Genomic DNA, 22,586 nt, shown 5'->3' on the forward strand with positions numbered 1-22,586 from the left:
TTATCGTACACAGAACAGTCAAGATACAGAATATTTTGTGAAATAAGCCAGACACAGACAAATACAACATGATCTCATTTATGTGTAAGGTCTTTAAAAGTCAAACTCATAGAAGTAGAGTGTAGAATGGTTGTTCCCAGAGGCTTGGGGACAGGGGACAGAGTGGAAAGGAGAGATGTTGGTCAGAGGGTGTGCAGTTTCATTTACACAGGAGGAATAGGTCTGGTGATCTGTTGCATAGCATAGTAACTATAGTTAATAATAATGTGTATTTTTTAAACAGCTAAAAGAATGGATATTAAATGTTTTCACCACAAATAAATATTTGAGGTGGTGGGTATGTTGATTAGCCTGATTTGATCATTCCACAATGCATAACTGTGTGGAAACATCACATTGTTCCCCATAAACATACACAATTGTATGTCCATTTAGAAAAGGATGTAGAAGATTTCTATCACCAGAAGATCCTTTTTTTACACTCTTATAGCCATACCTACTTTGTTCCTGCCCCAGCTCACTGCTTCTAAGTTTTGCTGTTTTAAGAATGCTACCAACCTGGGCACGGTGGCTCATGCCTATAATCCCAGCACTTTGGGAGGCCGAGGCAGGCAGATCACAAGATCAGGGGATCGAGACCATCCTGGCTAACATGGTGAAACCCCGTCTCTACTAAAAATACAAAAACAAAATTAGCCAGGCATGGTGGCAGGTGCCTGTAGTCCCAGCTACTCGGGAGACTGAGGTGGGAGAATAGCGTGAACCTGGAAGGTGGAGGTTGCAGTGAGCTGAGATCGTGCCACTGCACTCCAGCCTGGGCAACAGAGCGAGACTCCTTTTCAAAAAAAAAAAAAAAAAAAAAAAGGATGCTACTGAATGGAATCATACTGTATGCAGTCTTTTGAGATGGGCTTTTCCACTCAGGTTAATTATTTGGATATTTGTCCTGGTTGCATGTATTGATAGTTTGTTCCTTTAAATAGACGAGAGTAGTAGTCTATGATATAAATGTCTCGTGGTTAGTTTAACCATTTACCTGCTGAAGGAAATCTGGGTGGCTTCTAATTTGGGGCTGTTACAAATAAAGCTGCTGTGAACATTCAGTGTGCAGGTTATTGTGTGAATATAGTTATTCATTTCTCTAGGATAAATGTCCAGGAGTGCAGTTACTGGGTCATTTGAGGGTTGTGTATTTAATTTTTTAAGAAATTGCTAAGTGGTTTTCTGTAGTGTCAGTACTGCTTTACATTGTAACCAGCAGTGCATGGGTGATTCACTTTCTCTGTATCCTCACCAGCATTTGGTGTTGTCACTGTTTTTATGTTAGCCATTCTGGTAGATGTGTAGTCATTTCATGGTTTTGATTTACATTTCCCCAATAAAGATACCCAGCATCTTTGCAGGTGCTTATTTGTCATCTGTAATGTTTTTCTTCTGTGACATTTCTTCTTGTCACTGTCCATGTTCTAATTAGATTATTTGCTTTTTTACTGGGAATCCTTTATTCTAGGTACGAGTCGTTGGTGGAATATGTGGTTTACATGTATTTCTCTCAGTATGTAGCTTTTTACAAGGTCATTGCACAGGAAAAGTTTTTAATTTTAATGAAGCCCAGTTTATCAGTTTTTTCTTCTGTGGATCCTGATTTTTGTTTCAAGTCCAAGAACTCTTTGAATAGTTCTAAGTCCCAAAGATTTTCCTCTTAGGTTTTCTTTTAGAAGTTTTATGGTCTTGTGTTACATTTAAGTCTATGATCCATTTTGACTTAAGACTGAGTTAAAAGATGTGAGGATTAGCTCAAGGTTCTTTTTGTGTGTGTGTGGCCTGTCGATGTCCGGTTGCTCCAGCAGCATTATTGAAAGATGATCTTACCTTCATTGAATTGCTTTTGCACCTTTGGCAAAAATCAGTTGAGCGTATCTGTGTGAATCTGTTTCTGGATTTTTTATTCTGTTTCATTGATCTATGTGTCCATCCTTCTGCCAACATCTGCAAAACCAGTTCTGAGGCCCCAGGAAGGAATCGGCTCTTTGAGCCTCAGAACGGCGCAGCTGTGCCTGGCCACAGGGAACACACTCCAGGCTACTGGGGTCTAGTGACGAGGCACTTTTGTCAGGACGTGGTCCACAGAGAGGAGAAAAGAAATGTTCTTTAGTCTCAGAGGCCAAGACAGACGCATGGGAGGAGAGCGAGATGCCAAGGACCTGGATAACTAGAGGCGTGATGAGTGGAGAGCCTGGTGCAGGATCCGTGCCACGGGAGGAGGCCCCTGTGGAGAGTGAGACTTTGGGTGGTTGGGTATGGCCAGGCTGGGCCCCCTGCTCCTCACAGTGTGACCTAAAGCCACAGCCTGGTATCCAGTGCTTTCCAGCGTAGCCCAAGGAAGGCGCGCCCTCCTTCGGCAGAAACAGCTTTAAAAAAAAAAAAAAAAAAAAAAAAAATCCTGCTGTTGCTTTTTAGACAAAAACAATATGGAGACTTTTATTTCATTGAGTTCTGCTCTTTAGTATTTCCTTCCTTCCTTCTTGCATTTGCTCTTTTTTTTTTCTAGCTTCATGAGTCGATAGCTTAGATTATTGAATTGAGACTTCTGTTTTTATTTAGACTTCTGTCTTTATGCATTTAATGTGGAAATTTTCCTCCCAACCCTGCTTTAGAAGCTATGTCCAGCAACAAATTTTGATATTTGTATTTTCATTTTCACCAGCTCAGTATATTTTATTTGTTTATTTATTATTTTGGGACAAGGTCTGGCTGTGTTACCCAGGTTGGCTTCCGACTCCTGAGGCCCAAGCAATCCCCCCACCTCAGCCTCTGAAGTAGGTGGGACTACAAGCACTTTACCCCCAGCTCGGTTATCGATTTTTAATATGATTTCAGTGTGGTCAGAAAGTGAACATTCTGTGTGATTTCAGTTCTTTTTAATTTGTTGAAGTTTGTTGGATGGCGTAGGATATGGTCCATCCTGGCATATGTTTCTTGAGTACTAGAAAAGAACGTGTTTTCTGTTTTTGGGTAGAATGTTCTATAAATATCTGTTAGCTCCTATATATTAACTTAATGTCTATTAGGTCGATGGTAGTGAGGTTTTTGTCGTGTTCTGTCGATTGTGGAGAGAGAAGTATTAAAGTCTCCAACGATAATTGTAGACTCTAGTTTCCTTTTAGTTCTCTCGGTTTTTGTGTAAAATATTTTGCGCTTCTCTCGTTTGGAAGCACACTTAGAATTGCTGTGTCGTCTTGAGGGATTGACCCTTTATTATTACATAATGTTATTTTCTGTCTGGCAATTTTATTTCCTCTCAAGTCCACTTTATCTGATATTAATATAACCACTCCTGCTTTCCTTTGATCAACTTTGCATTATATTATATATCTCTTGCCATTTCCTGCATCTATTATTACATCTGAAGTGAGTTTCTGTGGACAGTATATAGTTGGGTCATATTTTTAGATTCCATTTTGATTCTCCTGTAGTGTTTTTGAGTGTGTCTGTTTGTGTAGATGTTTCATGGTTCCTCTGGGTATCACACTATATATATAACTTACCACAGTCTAGTGGGTGTTATTTTACCAGTTCAAGGGAAATATCAAACCTTAACTCTCTTTACATCCTTTTATTCACTGCCATTGATAATAGTTCAGAATATTTTCTTTACGTAAATTTAGAATCACATTAGTTTTATGATTTTTTTTTTTTTTTTTTTTTTTTTTTTTTTTTTGAGACAGAGTCTCGCTCTGTTGCCCATGCTAGAGTGTAGTGGCATGATCTCGGCTCACTGCAAGTTCCGCCTCCCGGGTTCAAACGATTCTCCTACCTTGCCTCCCAAGTAGTTGGGATTACATGCGCGCGCCACCATGCCCGGCTAATTTTTGAATTTTAATGGAGACAAGGTTTCACCATGTTGGTCAGGCTGGTCTCGAACTCCTGACCTCATGATCCACCCACTTCGGCCTCGCAGAGTGCTGGGATTACAGGTGTGAGCCACCGTGTTGAGCCAAAACGTTTTAAACTGTCAAACATGATTTAGAAAACGTCAGGAAGTCTCATATTTGCCCATATTTTTTTGTTTACCTATGTTGTTTTCTTCTTCCAAAGTCCTTCTTTTATCATTTCCTTTGTATTTAGAGAACTTTTCTAGTGGTTCCCTTTGGGTAGATACGCTGGCAGCAGATTCTGTTAGTTTTTTGTCATCTGAGATTGTCTTTATTTCTCCTTCATTCCTGAAGGATGTTTTCACTGGATATAAGATTCTGGGTTTGACAGTTCTTTCAACACTTGAAAAATATTTTGCTACTTCCTTCTGGCCTCCATGGCTTATCATGAGAAATCTGTTGTCATTCAAATTTGTTTTTCTCCTGCAGGTAAGGTGTTATTTTTCTCCGGCTGCTTTCAAGATGTTTTTTCTTTGTCTTTAGTCTTCAAAAGTTTAATTATGATGTATCTTGCTGTGGATTCCTTTGGGTTTTTCCTGTGTAGGGGTTCACTGTGCTTCTTGAATCTGTTGGTTTATGTTTATTGCCATATTGTGAGAATCTTCAGCCATTATTTCTTTGAGTACTTTTTCAGCCCTGTCCTCCGTGTTCTCAGCGTCCAAGGCTCTGATGACGTGAATGTTAGATCTTCTGTTACAGTCCCACAAGTCCCAGAGACTTTGTTCTTTTTGTTATTGTTGTTGTTGGTCTGTGTTCTGATCTATCTGTCAATCAGTCAATCAAGAGATGAGGTCTCGGACTGGAGTGCAGTGGCACGATCTTGGCTCACTGCAGCCTTGACCTCTCAGGCTCAAGCAGCCCTCCCACCTCAGCCTCCCAAGTAGCTGGGACCACAGGCACGTGCCTCCATGCCTGGCTAGTTTTGTTTGTTTGTTTGTTTGTAGAGACGAGATTTTGCCATGTTAACAAGGCTGGTCTTGAACTCCTGGCCTCAAGTGATCCTCCTGCTTCAGCCTGCAAAGTGCTGGGATTATAGGCATGAGCCACTGCACCTAGCCTTCATTTATTTTATTTTTCAGTTCTAATATTTCCATTTGGTTTTAAATGTTTTATTTGCCTGAACTTTTTTTTTCTTTGCTCAGTCTTCCTGGTTTTTTTAATTTTATTTTATTTAATTTCGAGCATGTTTGTAATTTCTCAGTGAAGCATTTTTGTCATGATTCCTTTGTCTTGGTTGGGTAATTCTGTTTCTGTCATCTCAGGGTTGGAAGCTGTGTTTATCTGCATTTGGTATCCTCGTGTCTTGGTGTGATGGGCTATTTTCATTTGAAACTGGACTCACTCATGTTACGAGACTCTAGATCGTATTTAAACTCTTTAGTTTGGTTTTCTTTGCTTGGCACTGCTGTGGCAAGGGAACCAGGGCACTGTCTCCTTACTGCCGGTGGAGGTGGAAGTTTGGGTTCCACTTAGCTTTCATTGACACCTGGAAGTAGGGGCTCCTCGTGGCTGCTGGTAGAGGTGGTAGTTTTGGCTTTTCACACGGTCTCCACAGGCACCGCATTGGCGTGTCCTCTTTATCGCAGGGAGATGGTGAAAGTCTTGACTCTGCTTGGCCTCCTCTGACACCACCACAGAGGGAGGAGGCCGGGGGAGTTCCATATCGCCTCCTTTCTTTCTCTTGCAGCAGAAGTCTACCAGGCTCTCCACTTGCTCATGCTGGCATGGGTAGAGATGGGACCACATTTTTTTCTTTAGTGTTAAGCTTGAGTAGAGTGGTTCTTATCTAAAACTTTTGTCCTTTTAGGCAGCCCTTCCCTGGTCTTTTAGCTTTTGTTGGGATTTTTGGGGGTCTGTACCCCTTGGTATTTCCATGTTCCTGGCTTCTTAGCCGCATGTCTGGAATATCTGAGGCAAAAAGTAAACCCAGGGAACTCATCCCTGTGCCATTCGTCAGGTCCTGCAGTCTCTGGCTATTCTGCCTTCTCTCCTTTTTTTCAGAGTTTTATGTTTGTTTTACACATAATATACAGTGCTTTTAGTTGTACCTAGTGGGAAGAATAGGGAAAAGTGTTTTTACTCCATGTACCCTAAAGTAACTTCTCATTTACTTTTGTTCCTTTCTCAGGACTCAGTATAATGTTTTGATTCCAGAATTTTATTGTTGTTGACTTTATTCGTGTATATTGTTTTCTTTTTCCAGGTAGTGAAGAGCAGATTAATTTTCAATTTAAAAGAAGTCCCGGCTGGGCATGGTGGCTCACACCTGTAATCCCAGCACTTTGGGAAGCCGAGGCGGGCTGATCACGAGGTCAGGAGATTGAGACCATCCTGGCTAACACGGTGTAACCCCGCCTCTACTAAAAATACAAAAAATGAGCCGGGCATGGTGGCGGGCGCCTGTTGTCCCAGCTACTCGGGAGGCTGAAGCAGGAGAATGGCGTGAACCTGGGAGGCGGAGCTGGCAGTGAGCCGAGACCGCGCCATTGCACTCCAGCCTGGGCAACAGAGCGAAACTCTGCCTCAAAAAAAAAAAAAAAAAAAGAATTCCCAAAAGCAAGCAGATGTAGGTGACATCCACCATTGGGCTTCAAGTGCATTTTTTTTTTTTTTTTTTGAGTCGGAGTCTCGCTCTGTCGCCCAGGCTGGAGTGCATTGGCACAATCTCGGCTCACTGCAAGCTCCGCCTCGCGGGTTCACACCATTCTCCTGCCTCAGCCTCTCCGAGTAGCTGGGACTACAGGCGCCCGCCACCACGCCCAGCTAATTTTTTTGTATTTTTAGTAGAGACAGGGTTTCACGGTGGTCTCGATCTCCTGACCTCGTGATCCGCCCACCTCGGCCTCCCAGAGTGCTGGGATTACAAGCGTGAGCCACTGCGCCCGGCCTCAAGTGCATTTATTAGAGTCATAAGTAGGTCTTTGTATTGGAGGATGCTTTTTAGTTTATAAAGCAAGATCTTACAAGTGGGGATCACATAGGTAGAAGCGGTCACCTCTCAATATTCTTTGCACTAGAAAGTAGTAAAAAGACAGCATCGGCCAGGCGCGGTGGCTCACGCCTGTAATCCCAGCACTTTGGGAGGCCAAGATGGGCAGATCAGGAGGTCGACACCATCCTGGCTAACACGGTGAAACCCCATCTCTACTAAAAATAAAAATAAAAAAAAAATTTGCCAGGTGTGGTGGTGGGTGCCTGTAGTCCCAGCTACCTGGGAGGCTGAGGCAGGAGAATGGTGTGAACCCGGGAGGCGGAGCTTGCAGCGAGCCGAGATTGCACCACTGCACTCCAGCCTGGGCGACAGAGCGAGACTCCGTCTCAAAAAAAAAAAAAAAAAAAAAGAAAAAGAAAACAGCATCACTGTAGATCTGGTTAGAATGAGCTGTTTACCTGATACCGAGAAGTTTTCAGTTGACTTCATTTTCTCAAGACGTGTTTCACAAGGGGTCCTGATAAGCTTCAGGTTGTAACTGCCTATCTCACAGGATTGTGACTCAGTGAAAACATGAAAAGGCTGTGGTGGGTATAAAGAACCACACACATGTGAGAGAATGGTACTCTTGTAATTGCCTTCCTGCAAATACCTGCTTTGCACTGAGAGCAGCACATTTTTACTTTTTATAATTCTTAGAATCCTAGAATCTTAAAACTGAAAGACCTTAAAGATAAATGAACTTTGCCATTTTTCCCATCCATGCAACTCAGATTCTTTGTAGGATACTCCACTGCGCCACAGCACAGGGTGTCTCAAATAGTTAACAGTGTTTGCCAACCTCTTCTATTCGGCCTTGGCCTTTCCTGTTAGATTTTTTTTTTTTTTTTTTTTTTTTTTGAGACGGAGTCTGTTGCCCAGGCTGGAGTACAGTGGCGCGATCTCGGCTCACCGCAAGCTCCGCCTCCCGGGTTCACACCATTCTCCTGCCTCAGCCTCCCGAGTAGCTGGGACTATAGGCGCCCATCACCACGCCTGGCTATGGTTTTTTTTTTGTATTTTTAGTAGAGGTGGGGTTTCACCGTGTTAGCCAGGATGGTCTCGATCTCCTGACTTTGTGATCCGTCTGCCTCGGCCTCCCAAAGTGCTGGGATTACAGGCATGTCTTCCTTCTGCTCTTTGAGTCCAGTCTTTTATGAGAGAATAGGAAAAAACACTTCCTTTAGGTTTTGATCATTCTTATCTACCATATCCTTTAGTTTTTCTTCATTTGGTATGGTTAAGATCTTTGACCATTTTATCTGCCTTCTTCAAACTGCAGAATTTGTCTGGTTTTCTTAAAATGGCACTGTGGCATCCAGAATAATACACAACGCTTGTGTAGGATGGATAGGAACTTTGCTCCGTGAAACCCTGCGCTGCACTGTTGTTATTTGTACTTTTATTTCTCATGTACATAAGAAACCCTTCTGAGAGGATTTGAGACTCTTGTAGGTATAGGTAAATCATTGTTTTTGCTCTCATTTTGGAACAAAGCAGTTATTGAATTTACAGGTGGCTCATGGCCCTGGGATTTTTTTCCCCCTCCTTAGTAAGTTAATTCTTAGTGAGTTAATTCAGTATGACTTTAATCTAAGTGCAAGTGTATATTTGTCATTAGGATGTTTTGTTGTTAGCTTTGTGACATTGTAGAGTTTTGATTCTCTGATGCATTATGCTGGCTTTCATCCTTCCCTTCACTGTTTCCTCTGCCCACCCACTCCCCCAGTCACCTGCCTGCCCCGTTCATGTTTTGCTCACTCTCGTTTGTTATAACCATCTGTATTATTGAAAGTGTTGGCAAGGCAGGATCAGATACAGAGCACTGCTAGAGCATTTCTGATTGACATCAGCCCATTAATATTATGTTTTGAATGTGTATGTAGAACATGGTATGAATCATTTTTACTCATATCAAAAACTGGAAAAACAATATTTTCTATAGTTTGACATCTTACTAGTAACTATAACATTGTTATAGATGATCTGATAATTTTGATACGTTTTAAAATTTTGAAACATTTTATTACTTAGTTTCATTTTATTTATTTTAAAAATATTTCCAGGAAATCCCCTTACCCAGGATATATTGAACCTTTATCAGGAACCAGATGGAACAAGACGGCTGCTGAACTATTTGCTTGATAATTTGTCAGGTACTGCAAAAAGAAGTAAGTGGTTATTTGTTTAAACCTTTTTATTAGGAAGACGTGTAAGAATATTGCTTAATTCTGTATTTTCTATTCAACTAGTTACAACAGAACAACCACCTCCAAGGTCTTGGATTATGTTGCAAGAACCAGATAGGACAAGGCCAACTGGTTGGTAGTCTTTTATTTTTTAACTGTTATTTTTGCTCAGTCTCTATAAGCCTAACAGTATTGTCAGCATGCTTAGATTACGGGTAGCATTAAGATAGAATGTTTAAGATTGATTTGGTTTGGGAGGTAATAAAAAAGAATTCTTGCTCACATGACCTCTATGTATATACTACATTGTGCTATATAGAAAGTGTGCTATAAAGCAGTGCTTCTCAGTTGGGCAGTTTATCCGCCAGAGGACATTTGGCAATGGCTGGAGACAATTTTGATGGTCATAACTGGGGAGAGGTGCTGCTGGCATCTAGTGGATGGAGGCCAGGGATGCTGCTCAGCATTCTATAGTACATGGCACAGGCCCCCACAACAGACTTCACCTGAAATGTCAGTAGTGCCACTCTTGTTGAGAAACCCTTTTGTAACGTACTGATGAAATTCACTTAAAATGAATACACCCAAATCTTTCTCTATTAGAAGTTTCCAAATCCTAGCATGTTCCAAATGGATTTGACACTACCAAGTTATAAGAGAGCCAAACCCTTACTTCAGAGGAAAGTGGAACTAATGACTGACTGCTTATCTCCTTTTAACCTAAATTCTATGAAAATAGTTTGGGAGCTTTCATGGCGCGTGTAACAAAATTTGGTCTATGATACCGTTTTCATTTTGCATGAAATAACAATAGTTGTGCTGTAGAAGAAAATGAGGCATGCCTATTAAGGAAACTACCTATCCAGTTTCCACATCTTACATTAACAATTGGTAGCATGGTAGAAGAAGTATAGAAATGAGGAATGTTAGTCTCAGAGACTGAAGGGCTCACCAGCTTAGACTTTTCACTTCCAAACCTTCTGTGCCTACCTCTGTAGCAGGTAGTACATTGTATTCTAACTTGTTCACTTATCTATCCTGCTTGCATTATCCGTCTTTTATTTATCCCCCATGTGTGTCGTATAGTAGCTTTTCAGTGACTATAGATTGAATGAATACAGTCAAACTTAACATTTAAGTGAAAACCATTACTGAAATTAATAATATATTTTTTTCTGCCACGTGTGTGAATAAGTAAAGTTATCTTTCCTACAGCCTTGTTTTCTGTCATGTGCTATAATGTTCTTTGTGATAAATATGCGACCCGGCAGTTATACGGCTACTGTCCATCATGGGCGCTAAACTGGGACTACAGGAAAAAGGCCATTATTCAAGAAATCTTGAGCTGCAATGCTGATATCGTAAGTCTTCAGGTAAGTCTGACAGAAGACAGTTGACCTAGCATTGATAAAGCAATGAGCAACTAGGAATACATTACACTGAACACATTTGAAGTTTCAGCTTCAGTAGTTCTTAAAGTACTGCTTTTTTCTGTTATTAGTGAATCCTGGGAGTACTGCCTGCTTTGCTTTGCAGTGCTATGTTGCAAAATAAGCAAATGAGTTAAGCTGGGTTTTATGCATTTGCCATGACCGCCAAATACTCACTTCCTCCTCCCTCCAATGTCCCTGCACTATTTTTGAATTGGGTTGCAAAGTTACTGAAATTCTGGCATGGTCAAGCTATAACTTTGCATTGCCGACCATGTTGCTAGAACAATTAAGGCACCGTGTAAAAAGGACTGACTCGGTACACGATCATTTTGGGTTCTCAGTGCAACTCTCATAGTCACTCGTATGATCTTGAACATGTTACTTTCTGCCCAAGGGTCTGAAGTTATGATTTGTAAAGTTCTTCGATCTCTGTGATTCTTGTTCCACATCAGTTCTAAGACGTAAGGAAATACACATGCATAGAAGTATGTGTCTTTCATTCATTGTTCCTAAACAACAATGAATTGCCCTTGGTACCTAGTACCTGTAAAATGACAAGTAGCTGTTCCAGTTGGTTTCAGATAAATAGCGTTGAAAAGATGTTACTTTTTTTTTTCTTTTTTTTTTTTGGTGGTGGGGAGACAGGCTCTTGCTCTGTCCCCCAGGCTGGAATGCAGTGGCGTGATCTCAGCTCACTGCAACCTCCGCCTCCTGGGTTCAAGTGATTCTCAGCCTCCGTAGTAGCTGGGATTACAGGCATGCATCACCATGCCTGGCTAATTTTTGTATTTTTAGTAGAGATGGGGTTTCGCCATGCTGGCCAGGCTTGGTCTGGAACTCCTGGGCTCCAGTGGTCCGCCCGCCTCGGCCTCTCAAAGTGCTGGGATTACAGACATGAGCCACTGTGCCCGGCCTGAAAAGATGTTACATTCTTTAATCTGCAGACCAGTCCTTTGAAATTATTTCAAGCTCTCAAACTATACATAGAAGTTAATATGCGGACTCATTTTTGTCTTATGAAATAACTGTGCTGTTTACAATTTTTCAGGAGGTTGAAACGGAACAGTATTACAGTTTTTTTCTGGTAGAACTGAAAGAACGTGGCTATAATGGATTCTTCAGTCCTAAGTCTAGAGCTAGGACAATGTCGGAACAAGAAAGGAAACATGTTGATGGCTGTGCAATATTCTTCAAGACAGAAAAGTAAGTCATCTTATTTTTAAAAAAGAACATTTTCTCAGTATTTGCAGGGTGGGGGCCAAGGGTGTGGAAATTAATTGGCAATTGAGAGAATGAGGCACTATATTATTACTCAAGAAAATAATACTATTTGACCTAGGGGATTTTTGTTTTTAATAATCAGAAATAACCTTGTTTTGGAGACATGCTTAAAGTACTGCTGTTTCTTCAGGTGTTTACTAGGGTTTAACTCCCAATTGTTAATTGAAATACCATGTAGTTAAAATTCCCTTTATGACAGTACAGGGTTTCTTAAACCCATACTTTAGAAAAGAATTGTTTAAAAATTACAAGGTAGAATATTCCAACATAAAACTTAAACAGAAGATGACTACATTTTCTTCAGTTGTAAAAGTATGTCAAGTTGTTATTTGTATCAATAACAGACTGAGAGCAACTTTAAATGGATGTGGGAACCTTGGTGCTAAACGTGGAGGATTTTCCATAATGTGATTTAAGTGCCATCGTATCTGTTAAGGAAGTTTGGGAAAACTACGTTTCCCACAAAGCTAACCTCTTGGTATTCCCAACTCTGTGTGTGTGTGTGTGTGTTGTTTTTGTTTTAGATTTACTTTGGTTCAGAAACACACTGTTGAATTTAATCAGCTAGCCATGGCAAATTCTGAGGGGTCTGAAGCTATGCTGAACAGAGTCATGACAAAAGATAACATTGGGGTTGCAGTACTGCTAGAACTTCGGAAGGAATCGATTGAAATGCCGTGTGAGTGCCCTTCACTTCCTGTAAAATTGACCAGCTCTGACTAGACATCTTCAAAAGAATAGAAAACAGAAATTTCATTGTGTATTCATGGTCTTGTCTAACACCTGAAGAAACTCAGTGAGAAGTTGTCTTTCCTAAAATGTATCTCTTTTTCTCTACCACAAAGCTTAACATGAGAAAGCATTGCCCATTAAAGTATTAGAAGCCTTGAAAAGCATTAAAAAACCTTTTTTTTTGCTCCTAAGAATTTTTCGTATAAAATAAATGTTGAAGTAAATATTAATTAAAATAACTGCTCAGGGGTAAGACCTCCATACGCTTTTATAATTTTTTGGCAGCAAAGATATTCTGTAAGCTAATGATCTATTTAAAATAATCATTTTATTAGCTGGGTGTGGTGGCAGGCACCTGTAATCGCAGCTGCTTGGGAGGCTGAGGGAAAGAATCGCTTGAACCCAGGAGGCAGAGGTTGCAGGAAGCCAAGATTGCCCCACTGCACTCCAGCCTGGGTGACAGAGTGAGACTTCTTCTCAAAAAATAAATAAATAAATAAATAAATAAACAAACAAAATAAGTAATTTAAAGGTCTTGAGTTTTGGATAAATGGACCACTTCAAATTGAAAGTACATTTCAAATGACCATTATGCTGGGAGCCGAAACTTGTGTCACTTGAGGAACAGTTGGAACTGGAGATACTTAATGTGAAGTATAGAAAAAATGGAAATAGGACTTAGGATTGTCTTAAATCTAAGAAAGAGGGTTTAGATATAATTTTGTGAGGCTTGATTTAGGACATCCAAACTAAGAGCAAAAGTTTCAAGGAGACAGAATTTTAAAAATCAAGCTGTCCCAAATAGGCAGGGCTATTTTTGTACAAGTAGTGAATGCCCTGTGCTGGAAGCATCAACCCAGGTTTAGATGTGGATTTCTTGGGTTTGTTGTAGGGCACATTCGGTCATCCGGTGGGAATTTTAGGTGTCTATTCTGGGACTCTGAGAGATTATTTGCCCTCAGACACTGTAAGAATATATGGGCTGATGGGCGGGTTTTGTCTCTTTCTTTGTTTCGTTTTTATCTAATGTAGCTGGAAAGCCACATCTTGGAACAGAAAAACAACTTATTCTTGTGGCTAATGCCCACATGCATTGGGACCCTGAGTACTCTGATGTGAAGTTGGTACAAACTATGATGTTCCTCTCAGAAGTGAAGAACATTATTGATAAAGCTTCTCGCAACCTCAAATCCAGTGTTTTGGGAGAATTTGGAACTATTCCACTTGTGTTATGTGCAGATCTTAATTCTTTGCCAGACTCTGGTAAGAAAATAATGTGATTTTATGTAGAATATTTTTTGACATAAAATGATTTAGTAATGTTTTGTTTCTGATCATTCCAAATTAAGTCCAAATAAAAATTCAGTTTGTAATGGCAGCTATGAGCAGGTTTTAAACGGCGTGTTGGGGTGGAGGGGCCATTTTGAAGTTGAAACGATATTATGGAAACTTGAGGAGAAGGATGTTAATCATCTTGAATAAACACATAAGCAATAACGTGAAATAACTCTTTAAAGAATGTAGTTCCATTTTATTACCCCCAAGTCAGAGATAATTATGGTTATTAAGACAGCCTCTTTGGGATTCCAGCATGTGGTAATATAATCATAGTTTAAATTTGAGTTAAGATTATAGAATCTCAATTTTGCATGTATTTATAACTTGATTAGAAAAATACACCTCAGGTGGAAAATGAGCTCCTTTATTTGCACACATATCAGTCAGGCGATTTCAACAAAGAGCAAGGATCTTGATTTTCATTAAAATGTAGAATACGGAAAGCCTGATCTGGAACGCTCTTTCCATGGATAGTATACAATAAACAGTAGTGCTTGTAATAACAAACTGTTTCTTCCTTTTCGTATTTCAACTCATTTATACACACAGGAATACTTTTCCTTGGACTTGAGTGTATGCATGAACACACACACGCACATCTGGAGGCACATTATTGACATCACAATAGATAGAGCCATTAGGAAGAAAGAAACTGGCTGGGTGCGTGGCTCACACCTGTAATCCCAGCACTTTGGGGGGCCAAGGTGGGCAGATCACTTGAGGCCAGCAGTTCGAGACCAACCTGGCCAACATGGTGAAACCCCATCTCTACTGAAAATACAAAAATTAGCCAGGCGTGGTGGTGCACACCTGTAATCCCAGCTACTCGGGAGGCTGAGGCACAAGAATGACTTGAACCCCGGAGGCAGAAGTTGCAGGAAGCCAAGATTGTACCACTGCACTCCAGCCTGGGTGACAGAGCGAGACTATAAATAATAATAATAATAATAAAAGAGAAAGAAACAAACTGAGTTAAAATTCTATTTCAGGGAAAATCAAAGCTATCTGAAATCTGTAATTACTTCGTCTCATCAAGTTATCTGGGGATTACTGCTCCTGAAGCAGTTGAGTAGTAGTCTCTGACAATTTCTCTACATGCTTTCTACTTTCTGTGTATCTACAAAGTATCTGAGGGGTAAAGAGAAAATCTGGTCAAACATTAATATCCAAGACCCATTTCAGCATTGAAGAATACAGTATTATAATAGCAGGCAGGTCAGAAAATGTCCAGCCTTGCTAATTTGTGAATAAAATGTAAATGAAAGTATATTTTCATAGCCCATCTTATGCTTAGTAAATTGGGAAAATGCTTCACCAGGGATGTGGATGTTTGCTCTGTAACTGGCTGGTGGTATTCTCTTCCATAGTTGGCATATTATAAAATGGCATATTCAGTCCTAATCTTGGGATTTTATACCAAGTAAATAATGGAGCGTAAGCCGGAAGTCTGCATACTAAGATGCTGATTGTGGTGTTATCTTTAATTCTTTGTAAAAAGTGGAAACGACCTGCATTTTACAAAATAAGTAACCAGTAAATATTATCCACCAGCCCAGTTGCATTGTGCAGCCATTAAAGAATGATAATTGGGAAGACACATATTCATAAAGCAAAGTATAAACTATTCAGTATTCTGTGATGACAACTGTATAAAAATAGATTTGGGCAAATCCTGGCAAATGTAAAAGGAAACATTTTGGAACGTGGGAATATGTGTAGTTTAAAACTTTTTACTATTGCATGATCCTTTAAAATTACTTTTTGTTTATATTTGACAATAAAAGAATTTGTCTTCATTGTAGGTGTTGTAGAATATTTGAGCACAGGTGGAGTAGAAACAAATCACAAAGACTTTAAGGAGTTGAGATATAATGAAAGTCTCACAAACTTCAGCTGTCATGGGAAGAATGGAACCACCAATGGAAGGATCACTCATGGTTTCAAGTTACAGAGTGCCTATGAGAGTGGCCTGATGCCTTACACAAATTACACATTTGATTTCAAGGTGTGTCTTGAGACTGATAAGTTTTTCAAACCTCTATTTTACTGGCAAGTGTTCTGATGCATCATTATGTCTTTAAAACTGTGGATATGTGTTCAGACTGGAATGAAGCAATCTTGAATTCATTGACAGCAATATTCTTTGTTTTTTGTTTGAGACAAGGTCTCACTCTGTTACCCAGGCTGGAGTGCAGTGGCACAGTGACGGCTCACTGCAGCTTCAACCATGCGAGCTCAAACAATCCTCTCACCTCGGCCTCCCTGGTAGCTGGGACTATAGGCGCCTACTACCACGCCTGGCTAATTCTTGTATTTTTTGTAGAGATGGGGTCTCACTATGCCCAGGCTGATCTTGAACTCCTGGCCTCAAATGATTCTTCCACCTCAGCCTCCCAACGTGCTGGGATTACAGGCGTGAACCACTGTGCTCAGCCAGTAATATTATTTTATTACTCTTCTTTAGAAGTCCATGTGATCGGTGTCACATCCTTACTTTGTAGATGTTTATTCTAATAATTTTCAGGATAAGAAGTCACATGAAATAATCTGTAAAATTCCTAAGTTGACTTTTTCACCTTTTGGGGACAATTATGTTATATTCTCATTACTAATGGCTAAATATGCAGCACCATAATTACCTAATTTGGGTGGCATTTGGGGTAAGATGTTTCTTCTCTTACATTTTAATTTAACTGAAACTAAACTCTTTTGCGTGCCAAAATGTGATTTATATTAGCCATTTTTAAGTGTTTCTAAGATACGTCTTTTTTCCCCCACTAGAGACTGTCTTGTTCTGTTGCCCAGGCTGGAGTGCAGTGGCGTGATCTCGGCTCACTGCAACCTCCACCTCCCAGGTTCAAGTGATTCTCATACCTCAGCCTCCCAAGTAGCTGGGATTACAGGCATGCGCCACCTCACCCGACTAATTTTTGTATTTTTAGTAGAGACAGAGTTTCACCATGTTGGCCAGGCTGGTCTCGAACTCCTGGCCTCAAGTGATCCACCCACCTTGGCCTCCCAAAGTGCTGGGATTACAGGCATGAGCCACCGCACCTGGTCAGACTTTTCACCGTTTTTAACATCAGTGATTGTTTAGGGCTGTCACTTTCTTGTGTTCAACTGTCCTTTTTCTAAAAAGAGATGTGGTCTCACTCATTTAACCCAGGCTGAAGTACAGTGATGTGATGATAACGCACTGCAGCCTCAAACTCCTGGGCTCAGGCAACCCTCCTGCCTCCGCCTCCCCACTAACTTGGACTACAGGTGTGTGCCACCATACCCAGATCTTTTTTTTTTTTTTTTGGTAATTTTTTGTAAAGACAAGGTCTTGCTATATTGCCTAGCCTGATCTTGAACCCCTGGCCTCAAGCGATCCTCCTGCCTTAGCCTCCCAAAGTGCTGGGATTATAGATGGGAGCTACCCCATCTGGCTCAGCTGCCCTTTTAAACTACTTTTTGCATTTCTGCTTTCTTAAAAATTTCTTAACTCCCAGCTTTCTATTTCTAAGCTGCTGGGAAAGTAATCATTTAGATTAGATTATCAGAGTGTAAATAAGAGTTTAGATAGTATCTCAGGAGCTCTTGCACCTTAGAGCATAGAAAGTAAACCCCTGTTTATCCTCAGGTGCCCCTTCCTTTCAGATTCTTCAGGAGACATTGAAGAGAAGGCATGGGTAGCAGCCAAAGAGTGGGAAAGCTTAGCGTTTTCTTTATCTTTCTGTTGCTGATACGGTGGCAGGAAGAAGACACTTGAATATGCTTCAGTACATTTGGCCAAGAGCATGTAGAGGAGAGGAGCAGAACCATCAGATGGGAACAGTTTATTAGATGCCATGGCGGGGTGCTGCTGAGAGAAAAGGGGGTCAGGTAGAGACAGCCCTGCCCTCGTGGAGCTGAGGTGTGATGAGAGAGGCAAGTCTCAGCCACACAAATGAGTAGATAATTATACCTTGAGATGGCCATTAGCAAGGGAAGTGAATCCGTGGTGGGAGGTAGGGTAGTAAGTAGGTAGGAGCAGGATTCAGGAAGGTCTTTGGAAAGCAATTGAACCTGACATTGAAAGATTGAGAAGGAATTGGCCTCATAACAAGTAGAAGAAAGGAAAGAGCTGGCGTGGGAGGGGGGGTGTCCTGGGGCAGGAAAGAACTTGGTACCTATAGGTTCCCCTCACAACCTCAGCCATTTCTCATTCCAAAGGCTACTGTGGCAGCAGGGAAAGTGGCACAAATTAGGTTAGGCTAGGAAAGAGAAGCGGAGGCTGCATCCTGAAAGGCCTTTTAGGTCTTGTTAAAGATCCAGATAAGAATGCTTCATTCTGCTAGATTTGACATTTTGCAAGGGGACCATTTGGTGTATGTAGTACAGACCTCATCCTACAAGCTAGTAAGTTTCACTTGTTTTGTTCTGTTCACCAAACATGACAGTAAAGACATGTCTTGAAAGCACTGAGGATTTTAGTGTTGTCTTATATGGTGCTTATCTTTTCTTCTGTTGTTTTTCAGGGTATAATCGACTACATTTTCTATTCTAAACCTCAGCTGAACACCTTAGGCATCCTGGGCCCTCTGGACCACCACTGGCTGGTTGAGAATAACATCAGTGGCTGCCCGCACCCCCTCATCCCCTCTGACCACTTCTCACTTTTTGCACAACTGGAGCTCTTACTGCCTTTCCTGCCCCAAGTCAACGGCATCCACCTTCCTGGCAGGAGGTAGTCAAGCACCTTCAGAGGACAGCCTTGATTCACTTGTAAACTTGTGAAAATCTGAACATAGGGGAGTGAGGTATGGCCACTGAGGATTTTTGTTTGCTCAAGAATGATTTGGATTTTCAATCTGATTATTTGATAAGGATATAGTATGAAAGCCAGGTGCTAGCAACAGACAAATTCTGAGCCCAATATGCTTTATACTGCTAGACAGGGATTGGTGTGTTTGCACCTATCTTTAATTTGTTATAAGAAATTTTCCTATTTCTTCTATCCAATATAATATTTTCATGCCTTGAAATAGGAAAATGTTTGAACAGCATATTCTCTTTGCACAGAAATCTGTAGCACTACTTTTTTGAGGCCAGTAATAACATCCAGAGACCATTCTTCCATACTTTACTCCCTCCTTTTTCAGACTTGTTTGTAAAATATAGAATCTGAATTTAGCCTTTATGATTGTATATGATCCACAGAAGACCTGATTTATGAAATTTTGTACTAAAAAAAAATCATTTGGAAATGATTGTATTGTAAACTAAGGCTAAATTTTTTTTTAAAACCTGTTTCATGTGTTATAAAGGCCAGCTTGTAAAAGAAGCTGCAACAGACTTTCTCTGCTCATGATTTGCACTCTTAGGGTTTTGTTAGCCCTTTTGTACTACTTTATTTTTAAATTGAGAACATGGTTCTTTACATAGAAATCTGCTTCAACCTTAGGATGTTTTCAGACCAGAGGCAACTTATTCATGAATTTTTATGAAAACTATCTACTAGGACAGATAAGCTGAACAGTGGTGATCTGTAGACATTTATGGACTGAATGTAATGGTTGATATATGTACATTCTGATATTTTTAAATCTTTAACTTTTTTAAGTTAAAAAACTACAGCTGCTTAGGTACAGCTTCTTAACTCTTTTTGAGACACTTCCTGTCCTATCTCCACTGTGCCTGCCTAAATTTGTTCTCACCAAGCACTGCCTGTGCATGCAGAGAAAATCTGTGCATCCTCTTTTATATTTTAAAAATACTGTTTAACATTTGTGAGAATTTTATGAAAATGCTTTTGTATGAGCTGTGGCTTTTTCCCATTGTGAAGCATTGAATATCACATTTTGGAACATGTTATAGGGTGAGTCCCTGGATCTTTGCTCACCAGATCCAAGCACTGCTTCTCGGTGTCATTGCAATGTGTGCTGCTTGTCACCCAGAATACTACTATCATGTGAATTCTTTTTGTTGTCAGTGTATTCCTTAGTCTTTTTGTTGTTGTTGTTGTTTTAATCATTCCTATTTTAAGTAATTTTCCATTTATGAAGCAGTATGAATTAGATGTATTTTCAAAACAGGTCCCTAAGACAATTCTTTAGATCATTTTTAAAATGACTAAGTCATTTTAATATGTCAAGCAAGAGAAAAATTACATCATACCGTCTATTTTGCCCGTAGTGCCATTTAGAGATGAAAACCAGCTTTAACTTCGCAAAGTGAACGTGTACATGGTCTGTTCTCATTTATTCATTCTTCTCTCAAAAGTCAAATGAATTCAGAGGGAGCTTGGTCAAACTGCTTTTGTTTCAACTGCAGGCAGGGAAGCAAAAGGACGCCATGTGAGCAATGGGGAAAAAAAATATTGACTCTTACTAACAATTTTTATACAGAGAATGAGTCATTTTGGAAATGATTCTTTTTTTTTTTTTTCCTTTTAGAAAACTCTCCAAAAGGTTTTGATGTTGAATCTTTGTCTTGGACCTGTTTTTTCCTTTGAGGGTTTTTTGTTTTTTCTAGGATTTCATAGTGATGTTTTGGTTTTGTTTTTTGCTTTTCGTTTAAGTTGTGCTGACACCAAACACATCCGTTTATTATCAGTACATTGGAAAGCTGGTATTGATGTAGAACCAGTGCATAACTTTTTATGGGGTTTTGTTATTGGTTTTTTTGTAAAGTGTGAATAAAAGGTATGTTTACTCGTTTTTCCCGAACACTGTGTTGGTAGTGCATCATGACAATTTCCAGTGAAGCTGAGCTGGAGCTGGTTGGACTAATGAGACTGAGGAAGCAGCTTTTCCTGCGATCTGCATTATGTAATCACAGGTCCAGAGAGCTTTATGGAAGCGGGAGAGGAGGAGCACTTACTCATTTCGTATTTGTTAACGGAGGATGTCATCTTTTCGTAGATGCTGGAACTAGAGTGCACTTGTTAGATGCTAAAGGTTTGAGCTTTACACAAAATGTATTCTGTATTATTGTCTACAATATATTTGAATTTGGGGCAGCATATTAAGATATAATGGCCTGTTATGTCTTGAAAATACTTGTTTTGCCTCTTCCAGGCATACTGCATTCTGTGGATCAGTTTGAACAGCTTCTCCACCTTATTTGGACAGCGATAAATTGAACCAAGAGTGTAGATTTACAAGTGTAACCTTCAGAAGAGGAAGAAATATTTGGGGTCTGTACAGTCACACCAAAATAGGCTATGATGCTTTTGTCAAGAAAGGTTTCATGTTTTAGATACTTTCTGTGTCCTAAATAATTTTCAATCATCTATACTCCCTAAAATGCAATAAAAACTAGTATGTTTTCATGGTGTATATTTTTTTTTCAAAAATTCTGTAACAAATATATTTAATGTGTTGCCATAATGTAATTTCAGTGTTTTTGCTGGCTAAATCCATTTTAGAAATGTTTTACAAAAAGTTTAGGGCATGTTTGCTGTTTTAAAGATCAGAAGTTTGAGGGCACTCAAGTCCTTGTTGCAAATCTCTTGAAGTACAGCTTTACCATATTGGTGGCAATTATTTATACTTTGAGAATTTAAATATTGTTCGTCAGATTAACTTATGGCATAATTTAAGCTAAAGTTGTAGAAATGAATTGTTGAGTGCAACTTTAATAGTCCCAAAGATAGGCAGAGAACATCTCCAAAAATGTGGGGGTTTTGTGTGCATGTGTGTGTGTGTGTGTTTTTAATATGATTTAGTGACAACCAGGAAAACTTACTTGGGGTTATTAGCACTTTCAAACTTAGGGACATTATTAAATTGGATGGAATGCACTTCTAAATGTTTAAATTAAAATTTCAAAGCTCTTTTGAGATTCAAGTTCTCAATAATAGTATTCAAATTTTAGATTTTCACTTTGTACTATTTAAATTTATGGAACTAGTTTCCATACTGACTTCTAAGGTTTTGAGGTCATATATAAGGACTAAAGCCAAGCTAGGCAAAACAGTTACAGCATTGTTTTTAATAAAGCTATCCGAATATCCAGTACAAATGTTTCAGATAATTCCAAGAACTCCTTTAGCAGATGTTCTTCACCATTCATAAACAGTATTTTAAGATGTTCACTTTGCTCTTCTTTTTGGTTACATAAATTTTAATAACTGGTATGTTGAAGTAGTGTTTAAAATATCTAGTCTTTATTCACAGTACATTATATTGTGTAATGCACTGGACTAACTCTTGTTTACCATTCATGTAACAAAACCCAGCACATTATCTGCACTATAAGCACGAAGAATGTCACATCCGCCCAGGCAGCTCTTTGATGAGGGTGATGGGAACTGAATAAACCATATGGACTGGCGGTAACAAGGGCTTTTACTGTGGAACCTTCTTGGTCAAACTGTAATTAGCTAGTATTATATTTATATACAGGGTCTTTTTTCTTTACCGATGTATTTTCCTACTCATAGCCAACCAATAAATTCAGTATCTGTTTCAAATATTTTAGAAGTGTAATTTGTATAGCTGTAGTACTGAGGTTTGAGGAAAAATAAATGTTAATCAGCAGACCACGTATTTAAAATTCTGCATCTTCTGGCACAGGGTTGTAACTCACACTTCCAAAGGGAAGAGTGCAGGGGGACAGGGCCGTGATATGGGGAAACGGTGTAAACTGATGTATTTCTTTATTGGCTGTTATTCTGTATGACACTCATATCTTTGCCAAAGTTCAATTTTATATTTAGGCAACTGATGGTCCTTCCGCA

At 39.7% G+C, this 22,586-nt stretch overlaps 1 protein-coding gene across 5 annotated transcripts in view; it reads left to right on the forward strand.

Annotated features, from left to right (window-relative positions):
* The window catches only part of CNOT6 (CCR4-NOT transcription complex subunit 6), an 85,402-nt gene extending 63,081 nt beyond the window's left edge, over positions 1-22,321 (forward strand). The window contains exons 5-13 of one of the 5 annotated variants that reach the window (XM_058440236.1): positions 8,973-9,077; positions 9,159-9,227; positions 10,311-10,468; positions 11,577-11,731; positions 12,334-12,488; positions 13,574-13,804; positions 15,682-15,884; positions 18,382-18,663; positions 20,923-22,321. In XM_058440236.1, coding sequence (XP_058296219.1) covers positions 8,973-9,077; positions 9,159-9,227; positions 10,311-10,468; positions 11,577-11,731; positions 12,334-12,488; positions 13,574-13,804; positions 15,682-15,884; positions 18,382-18,594 — 1,289 coding nt within the window. In that variant the 3' untranslated portion in view covers positions 18,595-18,663; positions 20,923-22,321. Of the gene's footprint in view, positions 1-8,972; positions 9,078-9,158; positions 9,228-10,310; positions 10,469-11,576; positions 11,732-12,333; positions 12,489-13,573; positions 13,805-15,681; positions 15,885-17,618; positions 17,830-18,381 lie in introns of those variants that run through there. The other 4 variants (XM_032158923.2, XM_058440237.1, XM_032158924.2 and 1 more) reach the window with 4 other exon arrangements.
* The last annotated feature ends 265 nt before the right edge of the window (positions 22,322-22,586 follow it).

Source organism: Hylobates moloch, unplaced genomic scaffold (assembly GCF_009828535.3).
Source record: "Hylobates moloch isolate HMO894 unplaced genomic scaffold, HMol_V3 SCAFFOLD_6, whole genome shotgun sequence".
Classification (NCBI taxonomy): domain Eukaryota; kingdom Metazoa; phylum Chordata; class Mammalia; order Primates; family Hylobatidae; genus Hylobates; species Hylobates moloch.